This window comes from Cyprinus carpio, chromosome B9 (genome assembly GCF_018340385.1).
Source record: "Cyprinus carpio isolate SPL01 chromosome B9, ASM1834038v1, whole genome shotgun sequence".
NCBI lineage: Eukaryota > Metazoa > Chordata > Actinopteri > Cypriniformes > Cyprinidae > Cyprinus > Cyprinus carpio.
In genome coordinates this window covers 17,944,122-17,959,484 of record NC_056605.1, presented here as the reverse complement: position 1 = coordinate 17,959,484, position 15,363 = coordinate 17,944,122, and the positions used below count along the sequence as shown (strand labels likewise).

Sequence of the window (15,363 nt, the reverse complement as noted above, 5' to 3'; positions counted from 1 at the left end):
GGAATGAAGTCCGGCGTTGTTAAAACAGCCACTTTTATTTCAGAGTCATTTGAGATTTTGGTGAATAATCACTCATAAAGGCCAGAATATGAGAATTGATGGTAATATGAGAGGCACTCCGGAACAAATGAGCAGCGGCGCGAGGCAGCGCTATTCCTGGATCCGCGGGTCGCTCCTTTACCGGCAGCGGCAGCGCAGCCCCGCCGCAGACACATATCATCTCATCTCTGAGTGACGAGAAACGAATGGTTTCGGATGTCTAATGAGCTGTGGCCAGTTCGCACGGTGCCATTTCTACAAAAATAAATAAATAAATATACATTTTAAGTATTTTAATTGGGGTGTTTAGTCATCGTCTCACCACAATGACATAAAATATTGTTGGGCAGACGTTTTTGTTTGCCTTTACAGAATTCTTGCTTAGTTAGATGTCACAGTTGTTGCAACATTTTCACTTATCCAATATAAATGTATTAACAATAAGAATTTTTTGTGATTTATTACGAGAGCCTTATTAGTCTGTAGTTTGAATAGTCAGTCATGGCTGAATTAAGGGGCCTCTGACTACTGCCACATGACCTGTCACTGCCAAAGATTTCTCCAAAGATGTGTCCAGGGGCTTCATGGGACCATGAGCTTAGAACGAGAGTTTAAGTTGACCTCAACAAGATCCCACCCAAGAACAACACTGACTCGAAATGACAGGAAACGTGTATTTTAACACATACAATAAATGTTTTAATAGCAATGTACAATGAGATCTTCAGCTGCATAAGAGCAGAATATATCTTTTCCCACAAGACATGGACAAACGGTTGAAATACCAGAAGGAATCTGTCTTTCAGATGTCCTTCCCACCAGTGACAACAGTGTTTCTCACTTCAGCCAGATGCCTTTGTCCCCGACGTCTTCATTATAACCTTCAGCGTACTTCTTTCCTGGGAGCTAAGGAGAGATTTTCATGTCAAATGTTTGATTCTTTAAAGCCCCGGTGTGCAATGGCAATATTTTACAGTGACCTTTAAAGAAACACATTGAAAATAAAATAAAGTAATAGACTAGACACGTAATCTATATTCGTGAGCTCCACTTCCACGTGTTCTCTCAGCTGAGGTAAAGCTCCATATGTTTTAGTGCAAGGACTGACAAGGTGGTGATCAGATGAGCAGATGAAAAATCTGATGGCTGAACACGACAAGGAGCTCATCACTCCCCAAGATCAATATAACAGTGCCAGGAATCATTAATGGCCATACAAAGTGCTTCTGTCACCCACTCCAGAAGTCTATCTGTCTCCTGATTTTGTAATGCCAGCGATATCACTGAATGTCCTCAGGTGACACTCCTGCTTTGCGAAAACACTCAATCATTATGCATGCACTTGTTGGGACACTGTTTGGGGTCCTGGACGATATGGCCAAACTTGTATCACGATATACTTCTTAATTTTGGTCAATACAATATAATTCCAATATTGATATGAACACTATTTAAAAAAATGTAATGAAAACTGCCAAGAACACCCACAACAGATGTCTGTGCCAACAAACTTATGAAAAATGATTTTCTCTTCTGATCACCAAGCCTGCATTCATCTGATCCAGAATACAGCAAAAACAGTAACGTTTTGTAATATTTTTTACTATTTAAAACTGCTGTTTTCTATTTGAAAATATTTTAAAATATTATTTCCTGTGACTTCAAAGCTCAATTTTTTTTATCATCCTTACTCCAGTCACATGATCCTTTAGAAATCATTCTAATATTCTGATTTGTTGCTCAAAAAACATTTATTATTATATTGAAAACAGATAAAATAGAAATGCCATCGATACTTTTCTGAAGCATTTTGATTTTGATTTCGAAACGTGAAGTGCTCATGTTTATTCACGAAGTCAACAAATAATTCAGTGTATGGGAAACACTGGTAATGTATATCGAAATATCGGAAATTTGTTTAAAAATCATATCACCTTTACTGAAAAAAAAAGTATAACGCGATACATATTGATATTGAATTACTGTCCAGCCCTACAATAACTTGTCTTGTACACAAATGTATCTGGCAAAAACATAATTTAAGGTGGATCTATCAACACTGAGACACCCAAAGCATCACTGCTCCATTCTCTCTAATAAATTTAGTTAATATCACCTGTCATTACTGATAAAATAAGAAGAATAGCTAATAGAGCTCAGACATAGTTGCAAATGGACAAAATTAAATTTTAAACACGTGCAACCGATTACATGTGGTCTATGATCAGTCTTTTGCATTTAGTGGCACAGTGGAGGGCACATACCGATTTGAAAGCATAGTAGGCAGAATCAAACTCATGAGCACCGACTGTGACTTCGGGAAGATATCTGGGGATGCAGGTCATGTTGGCTACTCTTTGCTTGTCCTCCACGCTAGTGAATGGGGAAAATGGGAGAAAAGGCACATTTGCTTTCATTTTCTTTGAACCATTAGATGGCACAAAAACTTACAGCAGAACCTTTCTTTCTCTGCTTTACACTATATACATGCAAATGTTTCTGATTCTTGAAGCGGCAGCAATGCCCGAAACTGAAATAATATTTTTGTTTTTCAGTATTATTCAAAGTAATTAAATGTATAATTTTTTCCGTTATTGAAAAGCTGTGAAAGTATTGTATTTACTGTTGTTGCTAAAGGCACAATTACTAAGAAAACAAACAGATGGCTCACTTTTCCATTTACTGACATGACATGCTTAGATTCAGATGGTTGATATCATTTATAAGGTTGCTAATCATAATTAAATCAAAAATAAAAATGTTAAATTTAATTTAATCATATAATAAAATATATATGTGACCCCTTGACCACAAAACCAGTCATAAGGGTCAATTTTATGAAATTGAGATTTGTACATCATCTGAAAGCTGAATAAATAAGCTTTTCATTGATGTATGGTTTGTTGAATATGAAAATATTTGTCTGAGATACAACTATTTGAAAATCTGGAATCTAATGGTGCAAAAAAAACACAAAAATCTAAATATTAAGAACATTGCCATTGAAGTTGTCCAAATTAAGTTCTTAGCAATGCATATTACTAATCAAATTTTGAAATTTACAATTTATCTTCATTGAACATGATCTTTACTTAATATCCTAATGATTTTTGGCATAAAAGAAAAATTGATCATTTTGACCCCAAAAAAAGGTATTGTTGGCTATTGCTACAAATATACCTGGTGATTGTTATTACTGGTTTTATGGTCCAGGGTCACATACAAAGAACATATATAATATATATGAATAATTTTCATACAAAATGTGTTGCTCCATCAATGTTAAATAAAAACACACATTTTTACTGCAATCAATAAACTATGGGAGTAGTGAAAACCACATTTACCCATTGTAACTCACAAAACAATATGCAAGTATATTCATGTGTGTGTGTGTGTGTGTATATATTATATATTATATATATATTTTCTCTACAGTTAAAGAATAAAAGCAAGTATGGATGATATCAACTGAGATTTATTCAATGTGTTTGATGTTGCCAACCAAAACTAAATGACAGATAATAATTCCACCCAGCACAAGGAACAGTCTACAGAAGAAAATAAAATTGTGTAATGTAAATAAATCAGGCACTCACAACATTCGCATATGGTGGAAAGTGACGTCATCTTGCTCCAGCCAAGGGCCCTTCTCAAACTTGAGGTACTCGATATCCTCCACAACCTGAAAAGGAAAAACAGAGTGAGAGCAGTGAAATTTGCCTGCCTCAATATCCTCCATGTACAGGTTCGATCCTTACCCTCTCAATGTCCTGGGCTTGGGTTGCGTCATAGGCAAGAACCTCTGCCTCTTCACTGAAAATCAGACATAAGTTTTTAAAACCAAAACTTGTTTGATATACTCACCAGATTAAGCACCAGCTTTTAGCTTACTTTTTGTTAAAAGAAAAACAATAATTGATAATTCTATAAGAAAAATGTTTAATGATACTATAAAACAACCATTACAATACTGATATAAATACATATATATGATTTTAAGATATATATGACCTGATTTTAGGAAGGAAGTTCTTCTTGTACGCTGTCTCAATCCTCTTCAGGTAGCTTAAAGGAACATTCTGGAGGTATGACTGTGTAAGACGATAGAAAATGTAAATCCACTCATGTGCTATTGCTCATTCAGTCACCATTCTATAATCATCCCTTTCTGCATTCATCAAAACCTCCTGAAATATTTAATTCTTTAATCAGAGCCCTTATTAGTCAGAAAGCGGAGATAGTTTTAGCATGAAATATGTATAAAAAAAAAAACTCCCAGTTGGCAAAAAAAAAAGAAAAAAAAAAAGTTAAGAAATTATTTTATGTTCTTATTTTTGTACATTAAAATCAAAAGATTATTTTTTTCGCCCAACAGATAGTCTGATCATAGTGTTCGCCTCCTCACGCAAACCTTTCCTGATGCCTTGAGATTTTTCTGGACCTCTTCAGCAGGTACGTCTACATAGATGACCAGATGAGGAGGCAGAAACTCACAAATACTGATGCCCTTAACCTCATTATAGTGATCCACACCTGCAGAATAACAACATATCATACATCCTTTTCATTTTTAAAAAACAAAAAAACAACACTGATATATCTGCTGTAATATAACACCAGCATTTTTTCACTATTTACATTATTTCATGTTATGAATTTCAGACATAATCACTCACACTGCTTTCGGATGAAGCCTTCTTTGAACATGGCCTCCAAAAATACAATGTCACTAAATGGAGAGCGTTCCAGAATAACTCCCTGCCCTGAGAAAGGGAACAGAGAAAATATGCTTGTGCTGTACATCAAACTGTGTGTTATTCAAGTGAACAGCTACGGTGTATCAGACAGGTTTGCTTCACCTGTAGAGATCAGGTGTTCAACAGCATCAGAGTACTGCAGCAGCCTCATGAGGTACATCCAGCACTGCAGGCGGTAAGAGTTACCATCACTGGCTTTGGGCTCCAAGTAAAACTTCTCCAGACTGCAGTTTCCATTAAAAGCCTTATCTAGGGGAACTTTCTCCTTTGTCATTTTGTCCACATAGTGTGTGTCTGGCTCTGGCATGTACAGCATCCCTGAAAAGAGACACATTTAATCATTTTATTTTACATACACATACAAACACACACACAGGCACTTAACATACATAAAATAACATTTTCAAAACAGATGGAGCCAGATATTGTCTTACCCAGTTTATCGGCCAATTTTTGTGCAAGTGCTCCCTTTCCAGATGCCAAGTTGCCATCGATGGAAATGATCTTGCTGTTTTCCTTGAAGCGAGAGGTAGTCCTCTCCCCCAGAGCATAAGCCCACCATCCATACCGCAGGTTTCTGACAGCACTTGTGTGGATTTGAGCCTAAAGGGTATAAAACATCCTGTTATTTTTCTTGCAGATAGGGTGGTTTGACAGCGTAGTCATGATCCGCTGCAATATCTCTATACATAGTGTCAAGCCATTAGTAATTGCTGACACGGTTTTTCAATACAAAACAACAACACAGTTTGTTTTGACAGAACTAGTGTGAGCTGCATACGATGTTTTCATTGTTATATTGGCCAACTGGTAATCTCTGAACCAACGTGAACGCAAGTATATATTAACCTAACATTGATTAAGCAAACATATGAACAGATGCATCAATGTGACAGTAAGAAGTGATCTTCACAGCTGTAGTGTTCCTGTTGTCCTTCAGTCTGGACTACATGAGGCCCGACAGAACAGATCAACTTCTCGTCTGGAGTGTAGAGATTGTTTATCAATCTTACCGTCGCCACAGGCGATACTGCTGTCCAAGCTGCTGCACCCGAGGGCACAACCAGCCGAAATAACCGCAACGCCATCGCGAAACTTCACAAACTGCGGTGAGTCTGACGATCCTCAATGTCGCCGAAGGATCTCTGCGTCGCGGCGCGGGTGTTTTGCGTCATCGGTGCGTCATGTGGTTTTTCTTCTTCTTGAACTTTTATTGGCGGTTGAAAAACGACAAAATTGTGTATTTCCGCCACCTACTGGTATGGAGTGTGAATCAAAATGAAAAATGAAAAACTGCATTTTTATTTTTTCTAAATTTTGCATTAGAGTCCTTCTTTTATTCTCATAATTTTTACAGTACAGTATAACATGTTCCACTGTTTCTTCTTGTCCACAAAATACACACCTTCCCGTATCATGTTTACCCATTTTAAAAAGTGTACTATTTAATCATGTGTCCAAATCTCATCCTCGATATTACTATCTAATCTCTCCTGTTTTTCCCTGCACTTCTCATCTCTCCCACTTTCCTTTGAAATCTGTAAAACCACTGACCTTTTTTCTCCTTATCGCATTGTTTTTGCCACCTTTCCTTCAGTCTTTTCTTAATAATACTCTTGATTTCATTCTTACTAAGATTAACAATTAATTTAATGTCTTTGTTTTTAACTGCTTCTTTTGCTTCTTTATCTGCAGTTTCATTTCCTTGGATACCAATATGCGCTGGCACCCATATAAATACCACTGTAATCCCCATCATGTGAATTCTATACAGCGTTTGCGTTATTTCCATTAAAATGTCTGGTCTACTTTCTGAGTGTATTGTAAACTAGTCAATGATGAACATGAATCTGAACAAATAACTGATTTCAAAGGTCTTATTTCTTCTATCCACTGTATTGATAATAGTGCAATCATTTCCCCTGTATAAACGGATAACTCATCACTGATCCTTTTCCTTACTGATAAATGAAATTCTGAAACCGTAAACGCTTACCTTTTTGTCTAAACTCTTTGAAGCATCTGTGTAGATCTGAGCATAGCTGTAGTACTCGTTAATATATGTCTGCACATTATATAAATTACATTCCTCTCCATTATTTTTCTGTTCTAACAATGTAACGTATCATAGAGTGTATAAATACAGGCGTGTCTAAAGTTCAGTGAATGTGTAGCATTCATTCAATGGGCAACATCCCGTCTTCATCGCCAGCAGATGTCAGTAGAGTCTACTGTGGCGTTTAAACCTACATAAACGCGGGTAGAAGAAGAAGAAGCTGTTGCCATAGTAACTGTTGTTAGCTGGAGCAGATTTGTTGTTGGCTAAATTTGGAGCTAGTTGTGTTGATGCTGGCGGCGTCAGTTGTGTTACTATTTTCTGCCTTGGGGAAAAACTGATCAAATATACACAAAAGCGTTTTTTTCTGCTCTGATTTGGATCGGTAACTACATGTATTTATTATTGTCTTTAATGCTCTTGACTCTTGTATTTTGAATGACCGACAGCTTACTCGGGTTCACAGATTTAATGGCTCTGACACATCGCCAACCACCTGCTTTATCAGGATTTCTTAAAGTATTCTTACCATAGAAAATCGTGCTACCAGTCATTTTCAGGGCACAATCCTTTCCTTTCTTTAAGCAAGGCATTTGACCATGCGATCAGTGTTTTACGTTACTCTTTATTATTATTATAGGTCATGTTTAGTATTTAAGTTATTGGTTATGAAACAAGACGCTCATAATCTAGTAATATTGTTTTGTAAATTTAACAGCTCATCATTCAAAAGATTCACAGCAGTAAATTACGTTGTCAAATAAATAATCACTAAGCATAAATGTCTACATCTATTCATAATGTCGTTTCTTCTATATATATATATTTGTTATACATACTTTCTCTTATATGTTCCTGTTTGTACACTGTAACGTTACTCATCTTCTCTGCTCTGCCTCTTCTCATAAACCATTTTTGCCTATTCTCATGTTTACTATTATTACTAGCCATTATTGATTTTTCTGTAAGGCACTGGAGGACAGAAGATGTCAGGAGATCTTGTAGCTGTGTGGGACGTGGCTTTGAGTGATGGTGTGCACAGGATTGAATTTGAACATGGCACAACCACAGGAAAACGGGTCATTTACATCGATGGAAAGGTACGAATTACTAGTACAAAATGCTGACACTCAGGAAAATACTTGTTGAAGTTCAGTATATATATGATTTATTAAAGAAAATCTATGTAGGGTTGCAAATTATAGATAATTTACACCAAAACAATAAAAAAAAGAGAAGGTTGCAGTTAGTTTGTTGCCATTTGTTGAATTTACTGAAGAAAATATGTAGAAAGTCAGTAGCCATTAGTTGATGATGTTGATTTTAGTGTTTTAGAAGTATGTGACATGAGTATTTTCATTATAATGATGGGGAAATAAGTGCTGATGCCTCACGGGTTTGTTCATAACTGTCCCAGGAAGTCATAAGGAGAGATTGGATGTTCAAACTGGTTGGAAAGGAGACTTTTCATGTGGGTGGTACAAATACAAAGGCCACTATTAACATAGATGCAGTGAGCGGCTTTGCATATGAATACACTCTCGAGATTAATGGACAGAGCCTGAAGAAGTACATGGAGAATCGCTCTAAAGTTACCAGCACATGGCTCCTCAACCTTGATGGCATCGACTGCAGAGTGGTTCTGGGTAAGAAATACCTGGTCACACGTTCCTCAAATAAATATGTGATTTGATTGGTCAGTGATGAAGTTTTCCCTCTTGTTCTCCCGACAACACTTATTCCTATGTTTTACTAGAATGTAGAATACAAAAGCAAGGATTCATTTTGTGTTCATTGGTATAAGTGGATAACAATGAACACAATAAATAACACGATCTGTTATTTTGCCCTTATAGTACAGCTGCTCTCTGAAATGCTGAAAAGCCTTTCCTCACTTACCCTCTGTGCCCTGCCGCACAGCAGCAGTGATAGATTAACTCTAGGTTAAATGAAGATTAAAAAAGATTACAAATCCCTTTAAGTAATTAGTGCTTAAAAATAGGAGGAGCTTCTTTAGTAATAAAACAAATGTTTTCAAACAGTTTTGTTAACCTCATCGGGGCGCTAGTGAGCAGATATCAAGCTTTACTGAACATTAGCACTTTTATCAGCTCATGCCAATAGAGAATATGACCTTGTTAGATAACACTTTTAACTATCAAAGAGAAACGTCCAAGGACTTTCCAGACCTTTTATGTGTCTATATGGCTTATATATCAGGGGTATAGCAACGAGTGGTGGGCAAGGACAGATTTTTAAAGACGGCCACTCAGTAGGTCCTGCTGAATCTGTCAGTATAAAGTCTGAATAAAATATTAAACTGCTTTCATTTTCAATAGGAGTGATAGTGAACACAGAATGAGACAGGCTGATATAGAGAACTCCCCATTTTTCAAATGAATAATTCAATATTGTCCATTTAATTCCTCCCAGTTGCATGTTTTAATATATAATTTTACTATGATAACATCATGAATTCAATTTAAATTAAAACATCTTTTTGTGTACCAGTTTGTGTTAACCATTACCTGTGGTCATTTGGCTTATGCTTTTAAACAATAGTAAAGTATAGTTAGAGTATTTCATGACTGACTACTAATGTGACTGAAAAGACAAGTCAAGTGCCAACAAGAAAAGCTCGGCACAAGACAAAAGAATGTCATCACAATGGCAGACACACATTGTAGAATACTGAGATCCCAGATTTACAATAAGTCACAGATCAGAGCACTGAAGGTGAGTCAGTGAGACTAGTATTGTAAAGTAGGATTTATATTTATGTTTTTATATTTATTACTCATCCTGCAACCTGCTAATTGATCACTTATAAACGCTTCCATCCTCAACAGAGAAAGATACCATGGATATATGGTGCAATGGACAGAAAATGGAAACAGCTGTAAGTCCAGCAATTACTTTATCCATTTACATTCATTTGCTAAACTTTATTTATTTATTTATGTCATGAACTAACAATGAACAATATTTGTTAAGCATTTATTAATCTGCGTTAATGTTGATTTCTGATTTCCATTTTAATTTCTTCTGTTTAATCTTTTACTTTTAACAGTTCAAGTAAATTAACATTAGGTAATGAATTAAGAATTGTAATGAATTATTATAAATTAAAATTAGGTAATGAATGAGTGAATGTAAGTTAGCAATAAGCATTATATTCATTAAAGTGTATTATGTAACTTAATATGAGCCTAAAATGCTAAATGCTATAAAAATTCTTGTTCATTGTTAGTTCATGATACCCAAAGATCAACTAATGCTAACAAATCAAACCTTAATGTAAAGTCTTAATATTTTTTATTATAATGTATTATTTTCTTATGTACATGTAAGAAATAATAACAACCTCCACCCAGGTCTAGTAGATGGGGTCAGAGCCCTAGCGAACATACCTTTTCCACAACGTATGTGACTACCATAACTGCCATTCATTCAGGAGTAAAACATTCATCTCTCCTGTCTTTCTCCCTTAGGGTGAGTTTGTTGATGACGGCACAGAGACGCACTTCACTCTGGGTGACCATGACTGCTGCATCAAGGCAGTGAGCAGCGGCAAGAGACGAGATGGCATCATTCACACGCTGCTGGTGGATGGCATGGAAATCTCAGAGTCAGAATGATCTATGTGAATGAGTGTGTTTGGATTATCCATCCTCAAGAAAAGTGTGTACTGTAAATATGGAAGTTGGGACAGCATGTGCTCATTTGTGACCACAGATCAGCATGTACTGGTACAGTAATGGATTTGTTTGAGACAAATGTGTCTTACAAACACATAATGTAGTTTAATTATATTTCTATATACCTCACATAGCTTCAGTGGATACTTGTTTTAACCCTACAAATGTTTAATTTCTTAAAGGGGTGGTTGACTGTTTTTTTTTTTCTTTTTTTCTAGGCTTGATTGTGTTTATGGGGTGCAGTCTAACATGTCTTAATGCTTAATTAAAAAAAAAAAAAAAAAAACTATTTTTCACATTTTCACATTTATTTTTCACCGCTCTGTCCCTTCTCCTTTGAACACTCCATTGAGTTCCTGTTTTTATGAAGCCTCTCCCTCAGAAATACGCAATGGGTTCTGATTGGTTAGCTGGCCCAGTGTGTTGTGATTCGCTAAACCGCCTAATGTGCATCTAAACGTCACACTCCTCACCTCAGTGGAATGTGCTCTGGTTGCATTGTAAACAATGGCATCGATTTCAAATCATCAGTTCTTATTCTGCTAGATCTATCTGCTGCTTTTGACACCATCAATCATCAGGTCCTCCTGTCTGCTCTCATCATTGGGAATCACTGGGATTCCACTTCACTGGCTTGAATCCTATCTCACTGGTAGGTCTTTTAGAGTGGCTTGGGGAGGGGAGGTATCCAAAGCACATTAACTTGTCACTGGGGTTCCTCAGGGATCAGTTCTTGGACCCCTCCTCTTCTCCATATACATGGCATCACTGGGTCCCATCATACAGGCACATGGCTTCTCCTACCATTGCTATGCTGATGATACACAGCTCTATCTTTCATTTCAACCAGATGATCCAACAGTAGTTGCACGGATCTCAGGCTGCCTGGCGGACATCTCGGCAAGGATGAAAGAATATCACCTACAGCTCAACCTGGCAAAGACTGAGACTCTTGTCTTCCCTGCCACTCCAACTCTAGGGTATGATTTCTCCATCCAGCTAGGTTCTTCTACAATTACCCCATCAACTTCAGTCAGAAATCTTGGTGTAACCTTTGATGACCAGTTGACCTTCAAAGACCACATTGCAAAGACTGCTCGATCTTGCAGGTTTGCATTGCACAACATCAGAAAGATCAGGCCCTTTCTAACGGAGCTTGCGGCAGAACTTCTTGTGCAGGCCCTTGTCATTTCTAGGCTGGACTACTGCAATGCTCTTCTGGCTGGACTTCCATAAAGCACAATCAAACCTCTACAAATGATTCAGAATGCAGCGGCAAGACTGGTCTTCAACGAGCCCAAAGGAACCCATGTTACACCTCTCTTTATCTCCTTACACTGGCTACCTATTGCAGCTCGCATCAAGTTCAAGACATTGATGCTTGCATATAGAACAGCCACAGGCTCAGCACCTCCTACTTCCACTCACTACTACGAATCTGCATTCCCTCCAGAAGTCTGAGATCCGCTAGTGAGTGACACCTCGTGGTACCATCGCAGAAAGGCTCAAAATCACTTTCCAGAACATTCTCGTTCACCATTCCTGGCTTTTGGAATGATCTTCCCACCCCTATCTGGAATGCAGAATCCCTGACAATTTTCAAACGACAGCTGAAAACTCATCTCTTCCAAAGCTACTTGATTTCATCATCATAAAAAAAATTCTCTCTCTTTATTTATTCCTTCTCTTTCTAGCTTGTATTTTGAACAATGTCTAAAACTTGGAATTACAAGCACTTTCTATGTCTGTTTGCCTCTTTAAGAAGAATCGCTTTATGTATCCCCCAATTGTAAGTCGCTTTGGATAAAAGCGTCTGCAAAATGACTAAATGTAATTGGAACACAGTTTATTGGCACTGACGAGCTGATGATCAGGTGTTCGAGAGAGAGAGAGAGAGAGAGAGCGTAAGATGCAGAGCAGAGCGTGTGCAGACCAGGGATCACGAGGAACAGGATTAAAAACTGCTGCTTCAGAGTATTGTTTTTGAAACTTGTGAATACCTTAGAATCGTTGAAAAGACAGATTCGCGATTCATATATGAATAGATTTTTTTGTGCACACCTAGTTTTGACAGTATGGCAACAACTCTTCCTCTTCTCTAAAGGAGTGCAACGTGGCCTCGCCCCCCTCCATTGCATGTTCCCGGGGTGGGGAAATTTCTCAATATTATATTATCCTGAATTTCTTTATATCAATTTCTCAAACCCAGGAAGTAGTTTGTTATTGTCCCAACAAGCCGTTTTTGTAGACATTAAATTGCCATAAATTTAAGACAATATCTCTGTTTGCATTAAACTTTCAGTGTCGTAACTGTGCAGATATTATGCTTAAACAGCAACATTACACACCAACTAATATTAAAAAAGGGAAATTGCCATCAACCACCCCTTTAATTTATAAAAGTGATGTCACTGTGGTTTTTATTATCTGTGATTCTCACAGTGTAGTTTTCTGTGACACAGAAAGATTTGAGGATGTCTGGACCTTTACTGTATTGTTTGATGATGGGCATGTCAGGTCTAGACAAGATTGATGTTTTATTCTTTGTGTGTTAGCACAATCATGTTCTCAAAAGCACAACGGTCTAGTGGTCTAAAAGTGAATTAAATGTGAACGTGTACTTGTTTAGAGTATTTGGTCCAGAATCTGTTCCGATTTGATCAGCCACTGACTCATAAATTGGGTCAGACAACAGCAATAAGATTCAATAGGAAGTATACATTTATGTGACTGTGTTTTGAGACACTTTGGCCTTGTAACATGCAAGATTACTCTTTTCTGTCATTTAGGCTTCATGTGTCTAGTGAATTCAAGGTGATAAGAAATGCTAGTCACCTGTTGGCATCAGCTTCCTTCTGAAAAAAAAAAAAGATTGTATGTGAAATATTTTATCATGACATACTGTATGGAACAGACTGAAATGTAAAATCGTCTGAATCTAAATTTGAATCGAGCTATATTTCTTTAACTTAAAATATATTACAATTTCTGTATTTTTCCTTAGTAGAATGAAAATTTGATTTGTATTTAAATGTTCTTAAGTATCTCACACACACACACACACACACACACACACACACATATATATATACTGTATATATAATTACAGAAGTATTAGAATAACAGTATGAGTTTTGAAATCTCAATATATTTGCTGTTAAAATCTTTATTTGACCCTGATATATTTAATCTTTTTATATGCATAACAACTCTTACATTACAGATGTTAATGGTCTTATGTTCGTTATATTTCTGTAATAAATATTTTCTAGTATAAATTGAAGTAAAGTTCCATTGTATATAGCTATAATGTTATACACATAAACGTCATCATGACTGAAATTTTAGTTGAATGTTGGCTTTTATTTGATCAAAGCATTCAGTATAATTCAGTTGTACAAATCACATCACATGAATAGGAAGATGAAAAATAAACAACAGTAATCATTTCTAATCAAAATGCTCATTTGTATTGCATTAATGAATGAATGAATTTAAAGGGGTCATATGATGCTGCTAAAAATAACATAATTTTGTGTATTTGTGTAATGAAATGTTTATGCGGTTTATGGTTCAAATATCATTATTTTCCACGTACTGTACATTGTTGTTGCTCCTCTAAGCCCCACCTTTCTGAAACGTGTCGATTTTTACAAAGCTCATCTCTCTGAAAAGCGAGGTGTGCTCTGATTGGCCGGCTATCCAGTGCGTTGTGATTGGCCGAAAACCTCAAGTGTTTGACGGAAATGTTATGCCCCTTACCATACTGTGATGCCGTGTCTTGGTGCAACAAGACAAAACCAATATAACCCATTACAAACGAGGCATTTGTAGCATCCAGTGGGGACATAATTACTGATTATAACTGACTTATGCTGTTTTTTTTACACGTTGCGTTGCGCATCGCGCCAACATAAAACTATGTCTGCATTTGTAATCGGAGAAACAAGAAACAACAAGTGCTACTCTACACTGCTCAAAACTCGGGTTTGAATCATCAGTGGCAAATTCTTTAAATATGAAAACCTACTTACAGACTGTGAGTCAGAACAGCTGGCATTGTAGTCTACTCTCCCAGGTTCAGGAAACAGTCCTCCATAAAATGCATTGCACACATCTGAATATTTGCGTTGAACTGTTCTGGAACAGTGTTGTAAATACAACTTAACCACTGATTTCTAGCTGTGTCCTCTATTGGAAAACCAAACAAAGTAGTTTCGCTTTCACAATGAAACACAGCATCTCCACGACATGGCGCTGGCGGCAACAGCGAGAATCAAAGTTATGCCTTCTTTCTTTGGGCGGCATTATGCAAATCTTCCCACACAGTGACGTAGACATGTGGGGAGTTTAAATGAGGCATTTTAGGAGAGCATACAGAGTATCCATATATCCAATAGAATGTCTTTTTGGGTTTGAGACTTTAGTCTTTGCAACTTTAGGGAGCTTATCTATTCACAAACTTGAAATCGCATCATATGACCCCTTTAAACATATAGTGAAAACATATTTGCTCTCATTTGCATTCTGTTGTGAGCATAAACAACTTATTACAAATATATTCACATTCAATACAAGTGTTTATAAATGTCTTTATATTAAAAGCAAATTAATTTTAACAGCACAGTAGTTAATACAAGACCTGTGAGGAAAAATCTGAAAGAAGGAGCAGTTCTAGTCAAAGCAACTTACATTAAGGTTTGGAATAAATATATATATATATATATATATATATATATATATATATATATATAAATTCACTGGCATTTATATCATCACTCATCCAGTAATGTGTAATTTAGACTCATGA

The 15,363-nt window shown here is 36.6% G+C and overlaps 2 protein-coding genes across 2 annotated transcripts; one reads left to right on the top strand and one right to left on the bottom strand.

Moving 5' to 3' along the window:
• Nucleotides 1-699: 699 nt before the first annotated feature.
• LOC109062523 (NADH dehydrogenase [ubiquinone] 1 alpha subcomplex subunit 10, mitochondrial-like) lies at nucleotides 700-5,987 on the bottom strand. The gene is made up of 10 exons (XM_042731267.1): nucleotides 5,813-5,987; nucleotides 5,234-5,402; nucleotides 4,902-5,117; nucleotides 4,719-4,805; nucleotides 4,454-4,575; nucleotides 4,054-4,133; nucleotides 3,801-3,855; nucleotides 3,639-3,724; nucleotides 2,304-2,412; nucleotides 700-945 (listed from the first exon to the last, which is right to left on the bottom strand). The coding sequence occupies exons 1-10, from the start codon at nucleotides 5,885-5,887 to the stop codon at nucleotides 877-879; spliced, it is 1,068 nt and encodes a 355-aa protein (XP_042587201.1). The 5' UTR covers nucleotides 5,888-5,987; the 3' UTR covers nucleotides 700-876.
• Nucleotides 5,988-7,046: 1,059 nt separating this feature from the next.
• Nucleotides 7,047-10,725, top strand: LOC109062522 (fas apoptotic inhibitory molecule 1-like). Its single transcript, XM_042731268.1, has 5 exons — nucleotides 7,047-7,240; nucleotides 7,825-7,955; nucleotides 8,273-8,501; nucleotides 9,705-9,754; nucleotides 10,347-10,725. The coding sequence occupies exons 2-5, from the start codon at nucleotides 7,842-7,844 to the stop codon at nucleotides 10,491-10,493; spliced, it is 540 nt and encodes a 179-aa protein (XP_042587202.1). The 5' UTR covers nucleotides 7,047-7,240; nucleotides 7,825-7,841; the 3' UTR covers nucleotides 10,494-10,725.
• The last annotated feature ends 4,638 nt before the right edge of the window (nucleotides 10,726-15,363 follow it).